The sequence below is a fragment of the Pezoporus flaviventris genome, unplaced genomic scaffold (assembly GCF_033815535.1).
Source record: "Pezoporus flaviventris isolate CSIRO_AGI_PZ_B2104156 unplaced genomic scaffold, CSIRO_AGI_Pfla_v1 ptg000002l, whole genome shotgun sequence".
Lineage (NCBI taxonomy): Eukaryota > Metazoa > Chordata > Aves > Psittaciformes > Psittacidae > Pezoporus > Pezoporus flaviventris.
The window spans coordinates 45,904,586-45,926,103 of NW_026892550.1; the positions used below are offsets into that span (position 1 = coordinate 45,904,586).

Consider the following 21,518-nt stretch of genomic DNA (forward strand, 5'->3'; position numbering starts at 1 on the left):
ACAAAAAACAAACAAACGAAAACAACCACACACACACAAAAAAAGAAGAATAAAAGAACCACAGGAGGGTTACAAACCAAAACCATGACCACTGATTATAGGCTATATTGGCGAGGAGGGTATTTGTGGCTGCACTACATGGACAGAGAAGTTGTGAGCTTCTCTATGGAGCTTGCAGGTTTGAGGTCGTGATGGAAAACTACTAACTACCAACCTGTATTAGCATTTAGGAGAAGCTCAAAGAGTAGTTTCTGGTTTTGACATATATGGGAGGATGTTCAGCTATTCTTCACAGATCTCCCCAATAGGATGTACACAAAAGAAGCCTTCTTTGGTTTTTCACATTTATAGAATTTAGAAATCTGTGGAGATTGTTCCTCACCGGTATACAATTAACTGTGAGCTTTCTTAGGTTACAAATACGTTACTAAAACAAAGTCTTCCTCTAACTAACTGTAAGCACCCAGGAATCTCTGACATTTAGGCTGGTTAATAGCATTTATTTTTGTCCTTTAAAGCAGGTCTGCTACAGGCATTTGCATAAGGTCCATTTGATCTCGTATTTGGTTTATTAACTGGTTCTGAAGCTTCATATTTAAAGAGTATTTAGGTAATAAAGTCATATATGCACCTTAAAAATCAGTAATTACAAAAGTAAACAATCCTCTTCTTCCCAGGTTCTCCTGCTTGTTAGCACGGGGCTAGAACGTTCTTAACTTGGGATCTGTACTGTTGTCTTTTATAAAGCAAAAATCAATAGTGGTGCTTAGTTATTCAGTGATGGTCTACATTTGCCTGGTTTATTATCTGCATGTTGCAAATGAGGAAATGGAGAGCAGCTGTGCAGCTGCCCAGATTTGTACCTGGTATCTGACAGTTTTGCACATTTTCTGACTTCAGATGAAACCATTAGACCACTTCTCTCTGGGGAAATGTGTGGAGACGATGCACTGATCATGCAGAAATAGAAGTTTTGCTGTTAACTTCAGTGGGTCAGAATTTCTCTCAAGATGCTTGGATTTTTTTCCAGCTTATTTGTCTCTAATGAGTCTTCGTGTTTACTGGCAGGAAGGATATATGTGTATCCAGAAGTTTATTGGAATAAAGGGCAGCTGCTAGCAGCTACATAATGAAGAGAGAAAGCGGAAGGTAAAGCTGAAAGCCAAATTACTTTGATCAGGACCATGATTTACTGCCTCTTTTCATGCATAAGTGTTTCTTGATTTTTCAAGACTGCCCCAGAAATTATTTTTCTGGAATTGAATGGGTAGAATTATTTTTTATTTGCTAGTAAATATTTATCCCAAATGGAGGAGAAACATAAATTTATTCTTGTTACTGTGATAGTGTAATTTTAGGGAAGAGATGAGGCTCTTTCTTTTTTAATCTTACTAGGCCATATCTCACTGGGAATTTTGAGGTCTTTGAGTCATGGTTCTCATAGCAGATAAAAATGAGCTTTTCTTTTTTCAGCTGCTTCAAGTAAGTTCAAATGAAGGAAAAACAAAATACAGAATTTAAGAGGTGTAGTCTGGCAGTTGTGTTTTATATGAAATTATGAAGGTGGTCACTTGCTTTACTACTCCTTTTTTATGCTGTTTGTAGATAAGAGTTTTCAGTGCTTTGCTATTCTCTAGTTACTGTAACTTTAGTTTTTATGAGACCATCCTGTAATGCCACATTTAGACAATAGAAAATTAGCTTCAATAATGTTAAAATTTTGCATTTAATGCAGAAGGGAGCTATTCCCTTAGGGTCTCATTTCTAAAGAAAAACTAAACTCTGAGTGGGAAAAAGTAAAGATTCTGGTTGTTCTGTTACTTAAATCCTACTTTAAAAAAAACTGCTTTTCCATAATAATTTGTGAGCGATCCACACAAAACTACAAATACTTTGCTTCTGAAAATGTTTCTACAGCCTTAAATTCTCTCTGGTGCCAAGGATATCACAGAAGTTGCAGCTTATTCATTCTTGCTGGGAAACAGAATGGGGAATAGGGGCTCCTTCAGGGTGTCTGGCCTGAGCATGGTCAGATACACTCCAACAGGTTCCATGGAGTCATGGGGCCAACCTGTGTAATGCATCTCATCAGGCTTATGCCTCTGGCCTCACCTTTGACTATGACCCTAGTTACAGGAATTAAGTCTTTTGAAATCCTTCGCCTTCCCAAAGAGAACTTTGTCCTGTATTTTCACAGAAGAATGTTGACTCTCTTAAACAGAATGTTCAGTGAGCTCTTCAGAAGACATTGGATCATGCTTTTTCTCCTTAGTAGCTGCATATTTAGCCATCAGTTTTGGTACTTGAGATTTGGCTATGGTTATGTCTTGCATGGACAAGTTCGATTTGTTGAGAACAGAACATTCCCCACTGTTCTTTGTGTCAGTTTGCCTAATATAGAATAAAAAATATTGAAAAACATCCTCAAGATTATGATGTTCCCAGCTCCACAAATAATTTACCCTTAATTACTTTTAAAATTATCATCAGTTGGAAATAGAAAATGGAGCTACTTCTGTAACAGACTGATTGAAATGTTTTTTCCAGATAACCACTTTATGCCTGTAATATATCTGCATCAGTCCATAAACTCTATTTTCTCTGTAAAACAGGTCTTTAGTGTAGTTATCAAAGGAAGCAATCACTTTGTGCAGTGAACTCTTACCATTATTTAGATAATTGTGCTGGATAGTTATATTTGCGTATTGGATGTGATATGGTGCCCACCTAATTTTGGATTACTGTCTCTGGGATAAATATAAATAAAAAGAGAGATAGATGTTCTACTGAAATTTTTGTCCATTTATTTGATTGTTTTTTTTTTCAGAGAGCTGGGGTGTTTTTTTAATTTTTAAAGAAAAAAAAACATTTCACAATCTCTTACTGTTAGAAAATGCAAATTAGAAATATGCCACTGTGGTTTTGAAATAGTGTAGTTTTCATGGTAGTCAATTCATCATTATGTTGAAATAACACGGCATTTTACCTCCTGAAGACTAGCACTATACCTAAATGTTGACGGTCGCTCTGTCTTGCATGGATTTTATTTTTAACATACATAGTGTTTTCATTTAGCTAATTAGTAGTCGTCTTTCTCTTTTCCCTTCCCTTTAGTTTCTTTGATAAAACTTGCCTGGGGATTCATTAAATCTTAATTCACAATACAAATCTTAACTCTGCTCATTCCCTGCAGTGTAGCCTGTCGTTGATACTTTGTAGATATGTCTTTCTGTGAAGTAATTGCCTATCTTCTGCCTCCTTTAATTCTCATGCTAGTCTGGACATTTCCAGAGAGCACAATTTATAATTCTCCCCCTGAAAAACTAACATGCTCATAAGAACCAGAAATAGACGTTATACTTGATTTGTGGGTTTGTTTAAAAACATACACCATCATGTAAAAGCTGTGTGCAGCCTGTGCAGTGTGATAAGCCTATTACCTCTAGATCCAGCCCAGGAAAAAAAATTAAGAATATGCTTAATCACCTAATTTTCAAAGTATGAATTATTTTTTTCAGTGTCTATGATATTATCAGTGCCTAAAAGCAAGTGCTGATGTCCTGTGCTGGTGTGAAGGTTCTGAAAACATTTTTGGCGTTTTATGACTGAAAATAACCTCATAAATAAAATTATATTAAAAACTAGCAGCAAACTAGAGTTGAAGGAATTCTCCTTGCATTTCAAGCATACTTGGCTTTCTGCCTGATTTAGAAATATGGGAGGAAGGCCACCTTCCTAGGAAGTGGTTTCAGAATGAAAAGCCAGTTCTGCAAAGGCTGAAATAAACCAGAATAAATAAAAAAATAAGATAAAACTCATGTTGTTTAATGGAACCATTAAGGCTTTCCTTGACACAGTTTTGCATTCATTTATATGGTAAAGTTTCCGATAGCTTCCATGGCACTGGGATGGAATGACATAATATTGTTTAAGCCTTAATATTGTTTAAGCATATAAAAGAAGCATATCTTATTTTTAAGCATTCACGGTGTGGCTGTAATTAATGCTGCAAGAGCCTTTATCACAAACTTTGTTCTCTCAAATCATATTTGTCAGTGTGACATCACCTTTCAAAGGTGAAGTGAAAGTGAATTGCTTAATGAAATAGTAATTTTTAGATAAGTCCCACTATCTAGAGATGTCCCTTTGGAGTTCAGGAATAATAACTGGGCAAGGACTGTGATTTTATATAAATTATTGAAATTAACACCTTACTGAAACTCTGAAGCACAATATACTAGGATGTTAGTTAGAGGGCACTTTTTTTTGTAAAAAGTTAATTAGGTCATTTGCAAAAATAGAGTATTGAAACACCATTAGTTTTTCTTGCACTTGACTGACTTCTGTAGTAACAACTGTTTATTCCATGTCAAATATTTGAATTTAAAGTGCTAAATTATTCTATTTTTTTTTTTTTAATTTAAGCAGCTTATTTTTCATAAGTATACACACACCACCCCCTGGAAAAGGAGAAAAAGTCTACATATTGTTTCTGGTGGTCCCAGCAGATGGTATAACCAGTTGACAAGTGTAGATGCGGTGAGCAGTGTACATCACTAAAAGTGTAAATTTGTCTATACCACTGTTCTACTACTTTCCTGTTTAAATTAAAAAAAAAACAAAAAAAACAAGTCAAAACTCTGTTCTGATATAGAAATGTTATTTTTGAGCCTTGTCTTAAAGTGTTTGTTAAAACTTACCTTTGTGAAACAACAACATCTGTTTGCTGCAGTTACTGCTGCTTCTGTTTCAAGAAGCACTGCTGGTCTTGACCATTTGGGAATTTATTACATTTGTTGTGAAACCTGTCTTTCTGATTAACTGCTTATGTTCACTCCATTTAGGATCTCTGAAGAGGCTTAAATGGGAGTCCTTATGTGTGATTTTAGGCTCTTACAAGCAGGGGACTAATGTATGGCAGGTCTTTTACAGTCTGAATTGCTGACCCCTGTGAAATGCTCTGCCATTGTATGATCGATCACTTCACTACTGAGGGGAAAATAACACACTTTCTTCTCCCTCTTTGAAACCTCTAAGAGCTTGATAGTAGAGTAGCCCTGGGTTCTGCAAAAAAACGGCAAAAGTTGGGACACAGTTACTGTAGAGGAAATAATGGACGTTCCCCACTTTACTCATCTTTTTTTTCCCCTCAAGGATTGCATGTTGCCCATACATACTGTGTGTTTGAAAAATTATTTACAAACATCAGTGTATTCTGACTATGCGTTTCCATCACATTTCACACATTATTCTAAACTCAGTGTATCTGAAGGAGTACTTCGAGCAGCAGTCACAGATAAGTCTATGTAATTAGACGGATCCTATCAGAAAGTGGGGAAAACAAGGTATTATTTTCAAAATAATATTTGAGAAGTACTGGAAAACCGTATAATCCCTGCTACATGGGTGAGCAAGGCAAATGTTTGAAAGACAGAATATTTAAGTATTTTAAGACCACGAGGAATTTACACTCTTATCCACTGTTGCCATTTAAGAGTGGGAAACATCATCAGCTTAGTGAATTCAAATACATTCAACCTTTGCCTGCTTATAGTGTCTATGAGAGGCTGCTAAATATGTTCTAGGTGAAACACAAAGCTAGAGTCCCATTTCCGTTTGTGACTGGACCTGGATAGTGCAGCTGTACTTAAAATTGCATGTAAAAATATATATTCACAGCTTAAAATATGTATAGGGTGAATACAGTTGGTTATATCTTGCCTGATCACACAACTATTTACTGTAGCACTAGTATACACTTCGTCTTTTCCTCTGTGAATCAGAGCATTTGCATCTTACACATGGTATTTCAATATTGCGTTCATTGCACTGCTCTTCACTGTAAACTGACTGCCATCTGGAATTTTTCTTGCCTGGGAATCTCTAATCACAGCTTGGTTAATTAGTTTAAGACATTAGGACACATTCTTTGGACTCCTTTAAATACAAATAATGCTTTATTTATATTACAGTTGATAGCAGGAAAAAGAGAACTGGCATTTTCTTCTCTTTCATTATCATGATGAAGTTCAATTAAAAAAAACCTCTTTAAAGCAAAGTTTGTTTCAGAGACCACCCAGTCCAAATGTATTTTTGTTTTATGGCAGGTGTTTCAGCAATTATTACTAATTGGAAAATTAGATGCCGTTGCTATAGCAGCATCTTTATTCAGTAATTGGTTTTGGCACATTTTAACTAGCAGTAGCTCAGCTAGACACAAAGCTATTCAAGTGAGAGATGGGAAGGTTTGTGTAAAAGTGGTGAGCCAGTGCTGTAAGTCAGTATATTAACCCTCCACCTCTGTGGCCCTGGGCACAAACCAGCATCTCTCTGGGAGCACAAGCAAGACCTTGGTGGCCTCATTCATGTCAGTAAAGCACAAGAAAACAGGAAATTGGTGAAATTCTGAGCTAGCGCTTCAGTTCTCATTCTTTATTTCTATTTTGAGTGTATCGGTTGCTGCAGGGTCAACAAGCTCATGTGATTTTCCTTTTCAGACTGTTTCCAGCTGGCTTGATCTCCTCTCCAATTGCAAGTATATTGATGCTTATATATTGGGTGGGTGATGTGTGTGTTTGCTGATCTCTGAACCTTTGAACTTGTCTTTCTTTGACGTGTCTTGTACTTTTTCCTTTGGTTCCTGCAGTGAATATTTGTTGGGGCTTATGGCATTATGCCCACATGTGAAATATAACATTTATTTTGTGGGAAATTTAGGGTTTCCTTTAAGTGCTTCTTTGCATCTGCTCACAGTAGGATGGAGCTCTACTGACTTGTTGCAAACTAGAGGATTTTCGTACTTTAAACACCTTATTCCCTTCTTGAGCTTTGAAAGGTAGAGCTTGTTATGCAAAAGTTGGTTTTGTTTTGGTTTTTCCATCTCTACCTGATGTGGATTTCATGAAGATTTTGAAACCTTGGAGGTTAGCAGGCTTTGAAAATTAATAGCAGTTTCAAACCTCATTGATTCCTCCTGCCCTACCCCTGCATTTTAGATACCTTTCCTATCCACCCTTCCTTCTGTGACTTTAGGTACCATGTGAAGGGGAGAGAAGGCTTGCTTAATAGTAACTATGGTTTCTTGACAGGTGTTATCTCTTCACCGTCCATTCTATGCCTTTTCTCTGATAGGCTTTTTTTGACTTTCTGAAAAAAAAGTTATAGAGCTTCTCAAAACAATGATAGTCTGAAATATCTCCCTGCTATATGTCTGAATGTCCTGGGTTCAGCTGTAGCAGTCATTTTTCTCCTTCTTAGTAGCTGGTGCAGTGCTCTGGTTTTGATTTTCAGCCTGGGAACAGCGCTGATAACACTGATGTTTTTAGTTGTTGCTCAGTAACGTTTACTCTGACCAAGGACATTCTGAGTCTCATGCTCTGCCAGGGAGGAGGGGAAGCTGGGAGGAAGCAGAGCCAAGACACCTGACCCAAACTAGCCAAAGGGGTATTCCATACCACAGGACATCATGGCCAGTATATAAACTGGGGGCAGTTACCCGGAAGGGCTAGATCACTACTTGGGTCAGGCTGCTTATCTCTTCACCGTTGTATTCTCTTCCCTTGTTATTTCCTTTATCATTATTATTATTGGTGGTGGCAATAGTGATTTGTGTTATACCTTAGTTACTGGGCTGCTCTTATCCCAGCCCATGGGAGTTACATTCTTTTGATACTCCTCCCCATCCCTCTGGGAGGGAGGGGAGTGAGCAAGTGGCTGCGTGGTTCTGAGTTACCCGCTGGGCTTAAACCACCACTGACTATGACATAATGGCAAGTGTGAGCATGCGCTACATACTCTGCTGGAGGAAAAAAAAATACTCCTGTTTTGTAGGTTTGGGTACATAAGCCACATTGAGAAGTTTCATTCTTTCACAAAGATTGTAAGTTGCTCAAAGTACAGTTAGACATATGCCTCTTCTTGCTGTGAACTAATTATGATGTTAGGTGTCAAAATACTGAGTGTTGGGTGCCACAAAATTACTAATAAGCATTCATTCTAAAGTAAGTTTCTTAGTGGGTAGTAAAATAAACCATTTAGATCCTATGGGTTTAACTTAAAAAAAGCAAACAAACAAACCAGTTCTGTAAAGATGGGATCTCTATTTGGAGGTGTATCATTTGGGCCGTGGATGATCTGTGAATGAGGATTTGATTTATAAATGTGATATTAATTATTAATCATGGCTTGGCAGCTTTTAAAATAGCTCTTGTAGGTTGTTTTTTTTTTGTGTTTGTTTATAATTTAACACTTGTTTATAATTAAACACTTGTTTTAATGAGAACTCTGATAAGAAATACTTATAGGTACAAGTTCTTTGATGGGTTGACAAATACCCAGTTGGTACTGTAATGAGAAACTTCTTAGCTCTAATGCATAGAGCATATTCAGAGTTGAAGGAATTGGGGTTTTTCTTTGATTTCCCTTTAAATGTCAATTTAAATGTTTGTTAATTTCAGAGACAGGAAAAATATGCCCTTAACTGCCAGACAAGCTGCTGCATGTATACTTCATGCTTTTGGTAATAGCTCCTTCAATGTAAAAAAAGAAAAATAAACCACCTTAAAATAATAAAGAAAAGTCAAGGTGACTCTTATCAGTGATACAGAAAACAAACAGATGCTACTGTCACTTTTGTGCTGCTTCAGAAAACTTTGGTAAAGTATCAAATCCCATACATATGGATGTGTGTAACTAAGACTCCCCTCACCAAAAGACCCCTTGTAATATCTTGCCTTGTTTGACTTCTGTTGTGTTTAATAACCTCCTTTCTACTAGTTGTTCTTTTTTTCATATCTAATTTCATCTGTTTTGTAGTAGACTTGTAACTCTGATCTGGTATGTTATGAAGTTTCAATTAGAAGACCAAACACAGCTTGAATCATCTCCAGACAAACATACAGCTGTGTAAGATGTTTCTGTGAGTTGGCTCTAGTCAAATGAGAATTTCAAAGATCCTCAAACCTAAACCAAACTGTATTCAGCAGTTCCGTGTTCAAAGTACAAACGTCACCTGCCTTATTTTTATTCATGTTTGGACCTGTGTTTATTAGAAGCAATTTCCACATAGCTACTGGCATCATCCATATTCTGTAGCTGAGGTGTTCTTGATTTTGACTGTGTTATTGACTCAAATAAAGTAGATATGTAGTCCACCAACTTTTTATCTCCCTTCCCTTCCCCACCAGGTTTTCTCTTCTTTTACATCTTATTGATGTACTGCTTAGTAAAATACCTACTTTTTTCTTCATAGCCTACTGTCCATTCAGTAGAAGGTTAGAATTTATTATGGCATATGCACTACCAGTAAATCTAATTATAATAATGAATTTTAATGCATGAAGTGGTAAAAAGACTTTTCTATATTGGGACTGCATAAGAGTATTAGTTCAGTTGCAGAGTGTGGGAGGGAAGAAATGTTTGGAGCCAAGTTAGGTTTTGTTATGCCACATACCCTTTGTATGAGGCATAAGGCATTGTATTCTTAGGGAAATATGCATTAACATGATGTCAGGGCATCTAACAAGGAACAAAGGCAAGGGACTGAGCTTCATTCAGAATGCTTTAATGTAGTTATAAGGCATTCACTTGTTTTGAAAGCACTTTGGCATAAGAGGTTGGAAAAAATAATTATGTTCAACTGATTATTTCTAGGAGAATTTTGAGGAAGGGACAGGACTAAATGGACTAGAGAGAATGTTTCTGGAAAGTGTGTCACCCCTCACCAACGAAGAAAGTAAATCAAATAGCAACAGAAATAGGTAGTAATACCACCACACAGAGTAATTCCCTGCAGCCACATAAAAGGCTGTGCTGGGTTTTCTGCAATTAACTCCTTAAACAGCAAAAGAAACTATTAAATAACTGTGCTAAAAGCCTTCTGTAAAAAGATGATGGCTAGCCCTGGATTATATAGAATGATAAACTCATAGAGTAGTTTGGTTTAGAAAAGACCTTTATAGGCCATCTAGAGCAATCTCCAAGCAGGGACATCTTCAACTAGATCAGGTTGTTCAGAGCCCTGACCAACCTGAGCTTGAATGTTTCCAGGGGTGGGGCATCCACCACCTCTCTGGGCAACCTGTTCCAGTATTTCACCACTCTCACATGATTTTTCTTTTTTTTTTTTTTATCTAGTTTGAATATATCCTCATCTAGTTTAAAACCATTATCTTTCATCCTATCACAACAGGCCTTGCTAAAAAGTTATAACCATCTTTCTTATCAGCCCCCTTTAAGTATTGAAAGGCTGCAATAAGGTCTCCCTGAAGTCTTCTCCAGGCTGGCCAACTGCAACTCCCTCTGTCTTTCCTCACAGGAGATGTGTTCCATCCCTCTGATCATTTCTGCAGCCCACTTCTGGACATGCTCCAACATGTCCATGTGCTGAGGACTCCAGAGCTGAACAGAGTACTCCAAGTGGGGTCTCTCCAGAGCACACTAAAGGGGCAGAATCATGTCCCTTGACCTGATGGCCATGCTTCTTTTGATGCAGTACAGGACATGGTTGGCTTTCTGGGCTGCAAACACATGTTGCTGGCTCATGTCCAGCTTTTCATTCATCAGTACCCCAAAGTCCTTCCTGTCAGGGCTACTCTCAATCTCTTTATCCCTGGCCTGTGTTGATACCACAGTTTCCCCCAGCCCAGGGTCTTGCACTTGGCCTTGTTGAACCCCATGAGGTTCACATGGGTGCACTTCTCAAGCTTGTCCAGGTCCCTCTGGTTGGCATCCTGTCCCTCAGGCATTTCGGCTGCACCACTGAGCTCAGTGTTGTCTGTAAAATGTGCTGAGGGTGCACTCAATCCCACTGTCTAAATAATTGATGAAGATACTGAACAGTACTGGTCCCAATACCGCCTGCTAATGGACACCAAACATCGCTGTTTTCCACCTGGACATGTTCAGGTGAGCATAAGTCAAATTAACTTTTATATATATGATTATTAATATATATATAAACTAAATGAAAACAAAGACATTAAACAGTTAGCAAAACTAGATCTAATAGCAAGCTTCCACAATTTACCATCTACTTAAAAAAAGAATGATATTGTATCGATTCAAAAGCTCAGATGCTAGAAAAAGTGGATCAAAGCATGAACACATCAGTCAGACTATGGTTTAGATATGGGAATCATTAAAAAAATGTTGTGGTTTTAAATTGCCTGCTGGGTTAAGGGTTTTTTTGGTTGGTTGGTTTGTTGTTGGGGGGGGGAGGAGGGGGAGGGAGTGTTTTATTTTGTTGATTTTGTTATGTTTTTTTTTTAATTTGTTGTCATTTGGGGGGGGTGTTGTGGGTTTTTTTTTAATTATTATTACTATTTTTAAAGTTCAGTTGGCAAGACGCTCTAATCTTTTTAAGGGAAAAGAGTAGACAGGAAAGATAACTGTCTTCAGAAGCTGAGAAATTAAGACATTTCCTACCAGCTGATTTGAAGTTAAAACCTGAGAGCTTGTCACATAGCCTGTAAAACAAAATGAGCTGTATACAGAAACATGTCCCTTTTCTTCTATGGTATGTGTTTCATTTATATTTTAATTTGTTTTTTAAACAAAGTTGAATCAACAGCCTGAAAAATAGAAGTCTTCTGTTTGAAGGTGATACAAATTAATGTATTTCTCAGCAGCAAAATCATTCTCAAATAGTTTGCTTCAGCTCTTGGGCTTAAAGAGGAGAGCGTGTGTCCAATCGATTTTTATTTTTCATATCAAGTAATAACAACAAAGTTTTCTCCCTCTCTGTCTACCTCATCCCCATGCCCCTGCAGTAGTGTTTTGTTGCAATGTGAGCATTTACCAGTTAGGTCCAGGAGTACTCATACCATTTTGCAAAGGCCGTCAGGCATTGATCCAATGACAGTGGCTGTCATGCTGACTGAGATTTTTTATCTTCTAATAACCATTCATTTTCTTCCTTGCCAATCAGTCAGCTTTTCTTGTATAAAATCATGTGACTTATTTTTTTATATAGATATGCATTTTTCAACTATAATCCTAATTTTCATGATTCAGCAATCAAATTAGTTTACTAATTGATGATATTTGTGTTGTCATATTATCTGTGTTACCTACTTATGTTGTGACAGATAAAATCAAAATGAACTCAGATAAACAAGAGGTTTTTTTAAATGTTGTCATACAGCTCAAGGACTATGTCTGACTTCATGTGGGCAACTAATATATATATATATATATAAAATACATACATATATATGTATACGTAAAGCTCCTTACTGTATTTGAGCTGGCACAAGAAGAAAGCACTTTCGGATGTGAAAGATTTCCAGTGACTTTTGGTCAGACCTTTAATATACTCACATCAAGTATGTAATGTACTACTGCAGTAGTAATCACATTCAAGGTGATTTGTACAATCATATTAGCCCCTTAAAAATAACAAAATGAGGTTTTTTTTGCTGTTTTTTTTTTTTCTGGGATATTTCAGAGACCATCACAGGAAATAGCACGCAGAACTGTGAAAGTATTTATTTAATGTGGCAAAGCAAATGTTGCAGGTTTGCAGTTTCTAAGCATGTGAATAGGCTTGCAGTTTGCAATAATAAGAAAAGTTCAAATTTCATGCATTTGTTTTTCATTGTCATTTATCTCTTTTTGGCATGAATACTGTTTTTATAAAATCATGGAAGGGTGGTTTTTTTTTGAATTAAATGAGCTTTAGTGTAAATATGAGCTGAAAAGGTAGCAATAAACGTGCTTCAGCATTAGGTTCTGACTCTAAATTATATTGCAACGTGAATCCTTAGACATTCAGTTAATCTGCATGAAAACATTTATTGCAGTGTTATATTCTCATCTAAATGTAATCACCCCATGGTCTCTGCCCTTTGCTCTATTAAATTTTTAATTTAGGGGTGATTAATTCAGAATTCATTGTTGACAACTGCTTTGTGTAGGAGCAGGAGCTAAGTGACCAGCTGAGGTCTCTTCCAAACATAATTGTGCTGATTCTATGATTACAGAATCATAGAATGGTTTGGGTTGGAAGTGACCTTCAAAGGTCCCCCCTGCATCAACCCCCCTGCAATGAGCAGGGACATCTTCAACTAGATCATGTTGCTCAGAACCACATCAAGTCTGGCCCTGAGTGTCTCCAGGGATGGTTCATCCACCACTTCTCTGGGAAACCTGTCCCAGTATTTGACCACCCTTGTAAAAAATTTCTCTCTCACATGTAACCTTAATCTCCCCTCTTTTAGTTTAAAACCATTATCCCTTGTCCTATTGCAATAGGCCCTGCTAAAGTATCTTGCCATCTTTCTTATACATTCATTTTACATGTAATATCAGAAAAAAGTATTTTCCCAATATTAAGTGCATTTAAATGTTGTTTTTTTTTTTTTGTCTGTGACACACTGTCTAATGTATGTGACAATTTATTGCATAGAAGGCTTCTAACTGTTCTTAAAATATATGCCAAATTGACTTGCTGTGTAATGCAATTAATTCCTTTTTTGTTATTGTTTTTAATTGGATCTTTATGTTTGCCATATGTAACAGGACAGCTTTAGGCAGGAACAGGGGGTGATAAGGATGAGAGAAGGTGTGGAAGTTGACTAAGTACTGAAGCTGCCCAGCAGTTTCAATCTGAATTTCCAATGCAAAGCCCTAACATAGGAACACTTTTACTGAAGTAAGTACAGTTAATAAGCTGTAAATGAAAGATGGCATAGGCAATAGTGCCCAAGAGACTTGAAAGACAAGTTCATGAAAGACTTAAATGAACTAAGCAGGGTGGCTTTAAAACAACTTGTACAAGCCTGAAGGCAGGGATAGGTAAATTCAAGTTCTTTTAAGTCCCTGAGATCATAAAGAATCAGGTCATAAAGTGATTAAGAAATGAATGTAACATACCATCTGTAGTTCCACTGAGATGACTGCAAATGGGTTAATATTTTTCCATTTCATTTTTGTTATTATATTTACAGATAATTTTGTTTTTAAATTGAATAACAGTATTTCAACTGTTGAGGCATGCAAAAATTCACAATGTATAAATAATTTCTACCTAAGCAATTTGAGCAGATTGTTGTTGATAGTTGTAAGGAGGCATTCAATTAACAAATGTAAAGTAGCTCTACAGCAACATTAGTTGTATTATCTATTTGAAACAATTATTCTGTTGCTATCACATAAGGGCTGTAGGTAACCAGAAAAATTGTTACTGCCTTGTCTGATTGTATCTAGATTTAACATGGTGTTTATAGTTTGGCCTTATGAGATTGCAAGCCAAACTGTGGTGTGAAACTGTATTTTAGGATCTTTCACTTATATGTGGAAACAGATTGCTGAAAAGTGCATGTAAATGTTGATTCAGAGTTGAAAAATGTGCCAAGAGACTGCTAGTAAAATATTTACTGATAACTTTAGGATGGAAATATGTCTTCCTTATTGAGCTATAACTTCAGTTTGGAAGATATTTGGAGGAGGAACATACTTATATTAATATTATCTGTAGACTATGAAGCCACATTTCACATTTGCTCCTGAGGCTATTTTCTTCTAACGATTTTGTTCATGCCTGCCATAGCTTTCCAAAAAAAAAGGAAAAAAAATATTAAAAAAAAAGGAAGAAAATATTTTGAGTTTATGAAAGTCTTGTGGTCACTGTAGGAGCAAGGTATTTTTTCTAGTTTCTTTGTTTAAGGTAAAATAAATTGCAATCTGAAATCTAATATAGCAAAAAGACATATGATAATTTTTCATCAGAAGCATTGTAAAAACAATTTTGGCTTTCATTAAGGTTGGATAATGCTTTTAATAAGATTAATTTGTAAACAATTCCTGGTGAAAAGTAGATGGGGGGGTTATTTGCTTGAGGTTTTTTTAAATATTGTCTAAGCCCATCTTTTTAAAAGAAAAAAGAATTTCTGTTCTGCTTTAAAGCTGTGGTCTTTCTCTTTAATACTACTATTTTGACTACAATTTTTCATTTATACTTATTCAGATGATTGTTCTTCCAAAGTATCAAACTCTGCACCTCTGTAATCAAATGATCATTTCTTCAAATTATAGAAATGAGCCTGAAAGATCAGTGGTTTCTGAATATGTTGAAATGGTCTCAGCACTAAATTTTATATGGAAATTATTTAAAATGAAAAATGGAATGAAAGCTAAAAAGCAGAATATGAATTTCAGCTAGAAATCAGGGCATAACTAACACAGTCCCGTTGAATGAGCTCATGCAAAAATAAGTTATGTGACAAAGATGAGGTTTTTCCACCAAAACAGCAGAAATCGTAAAAACAAAATCAATGAGTTCACATGACCAGAAATCAGCCGTTCCAAGCCGCTCTCTAAATGCAGTTGAAAGAGGCAGTACTTGTGTCAAGGGGGCCATGGATCATATCATGGTAAGGAGGACATACTTGAGAGCTAGATATAGGTCTGGAGTAGTGCAAGGACTTTTGAGATGTTTCTGCTCAGATGATTGAGAGTGCACAGTAAAATCCATTGATCAGTAAGTTTCTATAAGTTATTAAGTTTCTCACACCAAACCTGAAACCTTGGGGAAAGGACAGGAAGTTTCATGAAAGTCTGTATGTTTTAGAATATGGTGGCACTGTGACATACTAATGTCATTATACTGAACTAAATATTTTTTTTTATAACTACTTAAGAGTAGCATTGTGTTGGAAAAGTAGACCCAAAGTAGCTTTTACTGAACTCACTATTGAATCCAGAGTGACAACATGCTACATCTTACCATTTTAATATTTGCTCTGATTATATAAGAAACACATTCTGCCTTTACAGGGAAATGTGGTGTAGTGTTCTAGCAAGTTTTTCTATCTCTGGGAAATCATAACATATCAGTGGTAATACGCTGTCATGTATTGATCAGGAATTATCTTTCAGAACTCTTTTGAGATCAGTTGAACATTTTTTATGCGACAATAATCAAGACTTCAGTATAGTCTGTCATTTAAGGCTGTTTTTTATTCTCAGGAGTGCTCCAAAATGTTCTGAGGTATCAGTCTAATTTCTATCAGAGGAAAAGGGATATGTTCATCTTCAAAGTTCATGTCAAAGTCTTATGTGTTTTGTCTAGGGAAAATATTGCCTGCACAAGTAGTCTCTTCAAAAACCATAATCAAGAGGTGGGGGTGGGCAGCATGGTTTTGGTTTCTTGTGTGTTTGTGTTGTTTTGTGTTTGACTTTTTTTTTTTTTTTAATTAGTGGCTTTTTAACCATGTAATAGGTGGCTTTGTGCTCTAAGAGGGCATTTATTGGAAAAACATTCATTTGCTGGGTAGTGAGCTGTCTTTTATTTGTTTCTAGCATTGATTGGTCTGTTGTCAATACACATCTTTGTGGAGATTCGTCATAGAAAGTGACACAAAAAGAACAGCAATATTTGTGTAGTTATGCTGTAGAGAGGGCATTCAGTACAGCTGAATTGATTTGATCGTTTCATATATTGCAGTACTCAGACTTCCAAGCTGCTCAAGGTGACCCCAGAGGACTTCAGTTGCTCTTTGCAGTTAATAACAGGTGAACTCATAACTTTAGAGTTCAGAGAGATGTAGGAAATGTATGTAATCACTAAAGTATTTTTATTGAAAGGCCTCATTTGAACAGCAAACAAATACATACTCAAATGTTTTGCTTCATTGAATAGATTACATTATAAACCCTTTTCATTTGGACTTCCTTGCTGCTGTTGTCCCAGAATGGATACAGTCATAAATATTTTAGCTGGTTGGCATTTGTGGTCATTACTTTAAAAAATTGACAGCAACTGGTTTTGTTCATTGTGAGGATGTAAGAAATGAAATAGCTATGGGAACTAAATGCCAGATTCCCTTGTGGAGTTCATTGGATCTTCCAGTGAACACTTAACTGTGACGTCTGATAGAAACTGTCATACTTTCACCTTGAAAAGATTAAAAATTGATAGCATTTTCTAAAATAACTGAGTTTTGTAATGTTCTGACTGCATTTCTGAAAGCTAAGTAAAAAGAAATAAATGACTGACTGAAGGAATGTAAACAAAACAACAGTGTATCTGCTTGTCTGGTGCCTAAAATCTGCATTCACTTTAGAGATGTCTTGGGTAATCAAGCATTCCTGTATTAACAATGAGGAATGCTGAGGTATATTATCTGGATGCAGAAAAGATAAAATAGAAGCCTCTAATTTTTTCCTTCTGAGAAAATGAGACTGTAGCACTGAATCACATGGCACAGGAATGTATAGAAAAAAATAGTCTTTGCCCTGCTTTTAAAGGGAATATACCTCCTAAGGAATCTGTCCTAAGCATGAGTTTACTAGCTGTTTAGTGCTTAGTTCAGCAGCTGAATGAATATGGCTGCAGAAAGCACTTTAGCTAACTTTTTCTTTTTCTTTATTTTTTTTTTCCATTCCAATGAATGTGCTTTACATCTACAGGCAGAAGATGCTGACAGGTTTAGCACTTCAGTCCTAGAGGATGAGCTGTGGCCTCCCAGGCCAGCAAGCACTTCAGATTGAATAGAGCAGGTGTTATAAATCAGGCATCCTGACAGTTTCAAGTTTAGAGGCTTCTGGATCTTGATGGATTCCTTCTTGACAGCTGACCCCTGACTTTTCAGGTACTTATGGGTGTTTTCTCCTCACATGAGTATTCAGAGGTGAAATTTAGGGACTGCCCATTTTTAAACCTTCCCTCCAGAAGGTCTCTGATCACAGACAGCAACTTTTTTTCCACTTCCTTGTGCTGCCATATGAGTTGGCTGCTGCTGAAGTGTAACTTACTGAGCTCATTAGACTTGGTATTTTTTAGAAGCATAACCTGTGTAGAAATATCAGAAATATACTTTTTTTTTTTAAAATTTATTTCATGTTAAATGAATTAACAGAGAGAGATTTATTTACATGCGTTAAATCAAAAAGTCCTTTGGAACTGATTGAAACAATTTGGAAAGATAGAAAATACAATCATAGTGAAAACTTTTCTCCTGCTTCTCATCTATGACAGCATGGACTTTATTGGGATTTTAGCATCAAAAACTTAAGTGGTTTTGACCTGATGTAGGCAGAGTGATCAACCAAAAAGAAAATGTTTGCACAATGATCCTGAAATGTTGAATTTGCACTGTGCATTCACATAATAAAGCTTTAGAAGATGCCATCGTTAGCATGTTTTATGTCCCCTCTAAAAGAACTTCAAAACATTTTAAATGGAAATGGGTTGCATACATTTAAAATGTATGGAGATGCTTAACATTCATCAGTGTCCTGTGGTGAACTTAGTGTGTGCAACAGTATTTAAAGGTGAATCCAAATTCAAATTTTGCTGTATACTAGGAGCAGTATTTTGAAAGAAGCTATTCTGTATGTGATCTCTTTGTTAAAATTATGCAGCAGAAAGGTAGGGGAGGGTAAGCCACTTAAAAGCTTCAGATAAGCGTGCTAACTTTTATAAATCATTAACTTAGTCACTACAAGATAACACATCATCTACAGTGCCCCTCTGCATTATTAATATTAATATCAATATTTTATCCTTAAGTAACACTCTACACTTCTAGGAATCACAGCACACTTGGAAAACTTAATATAGTATTTACCACTGAAGCTATCATGGAAACCTAAACACTTTAGGATTAAATGTTATACCACCTAGAAAAGATGGGGGGTGGGGGGAGAAACATGTTCGATTGAAACTGTGGAACTACTTGGTGTTCCAGCACAGCCTGGATTTTCCACAGAGAATGTCTGAAATTTGGCTAAAAGATAAAGGCATATATCCTTTCCCCCCTGGAAGGCTATTTACTCTGGAAATCATGAGTAATTAATGCAGTCAAATTCATTGGCACCTTGTTTTTCAAAGGAGCATTATATCATTACAAATACATTACTTAATTGATGTATTAGTGATAATTGTAATTGTCAATGAATAACTGTATTCCCAGTTCTATAGTTGATGGATTTGTGTATGTTGAGGTTGTTTGAATGTTTTGAATGTGTTCTTTTTGATTCTGTGGAGCAGGGTGTGAATGTAGCTGCTACACATCCAGCTAGCCATTGTCAGACTAATTGACTTGCGTTTTCTTTTTTATGTCTGACTTCACAAGTCATTTCAGTGTCTTTAAATGATGAGCTGAAAACCTGCTTTTAGGAGGTACCTTAATAAAAGATACCACTGTGTACCTCAGTTCTTTCTAGAAAGCTGCCTTTAAGCAAAGCAGAATAGCATAAAGTTGGCAGAATGGGGAGGCTGTAGGATTGTCTTTGTGCAATATGTGGTCTTCAGTACTTCTAGATTTGCTGTATATGATTATGTGTACTCCTAGTATTTCAAATAACTGTTTTGTTTCCAAAAGACTTGAGAGCACTGAAAGGAGGTGGTAAAGCCTTAGTAGTCAGTGAAGAGCTGGTTTAATTGCCAAATGTATGGTTAGATTTGGTACACAAACTAACTTATCCTTTGGGTACTTTGAGAAATTATCTGGAGATGAAGGTGAGCTTTGGCAGTACTGAAATACCTGCACAAATAAGTGTGGGGTTAGTGGACAGTGCGCTTGCAGGGCCTTGGAAGAAGGGGCCTTGAGTACACTGCTTTCTTGCACTGTGTTCGTGCTAAATAAGAGAGCTTACTGCCTTTTCCTGGCAATGTATGCAACCTTGGAAACAAGGAAGGCAGCTAGTGGGTTTTTTGCTGCCTTAACAAAAGTCAACCCCAGCTTGACTCCTTGGCTACTTGTTGCAGTGACTGTGACCTCTAACTATACTCTAACTATAGTTGCAGGGAGGAGTTAGTCTCAAGGTGAGAATCTTGGGGTGTCGTGAAACAAATGGCTTCTGCAGAGCTACCCAGCATTGCAAGTTGTAGTCTCAGTGGCACAGCCATGGCATCTGAAGTGATGAATAATCCTAATTATGCTGATTTTCCTTAAATAAAGTTGTATGGGAGCAGTGGTGTAAAGATGGAATAGGTTGACCAGGGAGGTTGTAAATGCTCCATCCCTGGCAGTGTTCAAGACCAGGTTGGACGAGGCCTTGGGTGATATGGTTTAGTGTGAGGTGTCCCTGCCCATGGCAGGGGGGTTGGAACTTGATGATCTTAAGGTCCTTTCCAACCCTAAAGATTCTGTGATTCTATGATGGTTTCTTTATGGGGCTTTCCAGATATCCATATATATGCTTCACTATTCCTAAGTAAAGAAAAAGAATTTCACAAGATCTGCAAGAGAAAAGGGTCTCAAAAACAAATGCATAGTATGTTCTGAATGCCTGATAAATCAATTCCCAACCTTGAATTCAAAAAGATGGTGGAAGTCAAAATGACTTCAGAGGAACCCAAGCTCCACTTAAGTCTCATAAGTTTCAGGTGTTTGATTATGTTTTGTTTTGATTTGTTTGGTTTTTTTTTAAAGGCAGTCAGTGCAGTCTAAATAGTACTGTAACTAGTCATCCTTTACCACCCAGTCCAAATTACCAGTATGTCCTTTTACATGGGGAAGAAAGATGCAGCCTTGCACACAAAAAGTGAAGCGCGGATTCATGATATAGATTCAGAATGAGATAACATACTTTAACGTTGCTTTTCAAATTTTATACAGTAGACTTTTTCTTTGCTGGTTATTCTCTTTATCTCTTTCTGTTATTTGTTTTTCTGGGTTTGGGGTGATTTGGGTAGGGAGAGGATAATGGGTATAGGGGATCACATTGAAAAGAGGCTTACCTACAGGTCCCAACCGGTATGTCTTGCTCAGCATTTGATTCACATTTTCTTTACATGCACAGTTGGTATTTCAGAGATGTGTGGTAATTGCTGGCATAATGCACAAAAGATGAAGCACAGTATTGAAAGAGCACACTGTGTATGCTGATCATGGTTTTAATAAAGCTGCTTCCTATCACCTGTCATCAAACTGACCCAGTGAGGGCTTGTTAAAGAATTTTAGAGGGAAGATGAGGAGGAAGTGGCAGGAACTAAACTTCATTGCACTCGCTCTCTTTCCTACCTGTTTGAAGTGTACTTTACCTTCAAACAGTGACAGTATCAGTTAAGATACTTGATGAATTTGAGCCTTCTTATTTTCATAAAGGAGTTTGTTTTAATATGTGCTCTGTACATTGTCCTTTCCATCAAATCTAATATCTGACAAGAGTGAGCGTGCCTGTCTTATGCTGATACTTTTTTTCCCAGTCTTCTCTCTTTCTCTCTGTCTTCTCCCTTTTTGGTTCATTGTGTCCACTGATGGGTGGATTACTCATAGAATGTTCTGGACTATAATTTAGGTTTATCTGAAAATAGGAACTGCAGTTCTCCAGTAATAATAACCTCCTCTATCTAAAGTCTCTATTTCATTTCACTGCCTTCACTTTCTCATGTCTTGTCATTTTTTTCATTTGCTGCTGCTGTTAATCTGACATCCTTTGCTCAAAAAAAAAAAAAAAAAAAAATGTGTTTTATTTACAGGGCACAGCATTTGGAAGTGCTCCTGTACCTTCTCGCAGGCAATTATGTGAGTCTCTTAAATTCCGCTCTGTGTTGTAAAGATGACTATGTG

General features: G+C 36.7%; 1 protein-coding gene across 3 annotated transcripts in view; it reads left to right on the forward strand.

The window, feature by feature from the left end:
* Positions 1-21,518, forward strand: part of CCSER1 (coiled-coil serine rich protein 1) — a 727,634-nt gene that overhangs the window by 559,392 nt on the left and 146,724 nt on the right. The window contains exon 11 of one of the 3 annotated variants that reach the window (XM_061477306.1): positions 21,428-21,473. The exons of the other annotated variants lie outside the window; for them this stretch is intronic. Coding sequence (XP_061333290.1) covers positions 21,428-21,473 — 46 coding nt within the window. The remainder of the gene's footprint in view (positions 1-21,427; positions 21,474-21,518) is intronic. 3 annotated transcript variants of the gene reach the window in all.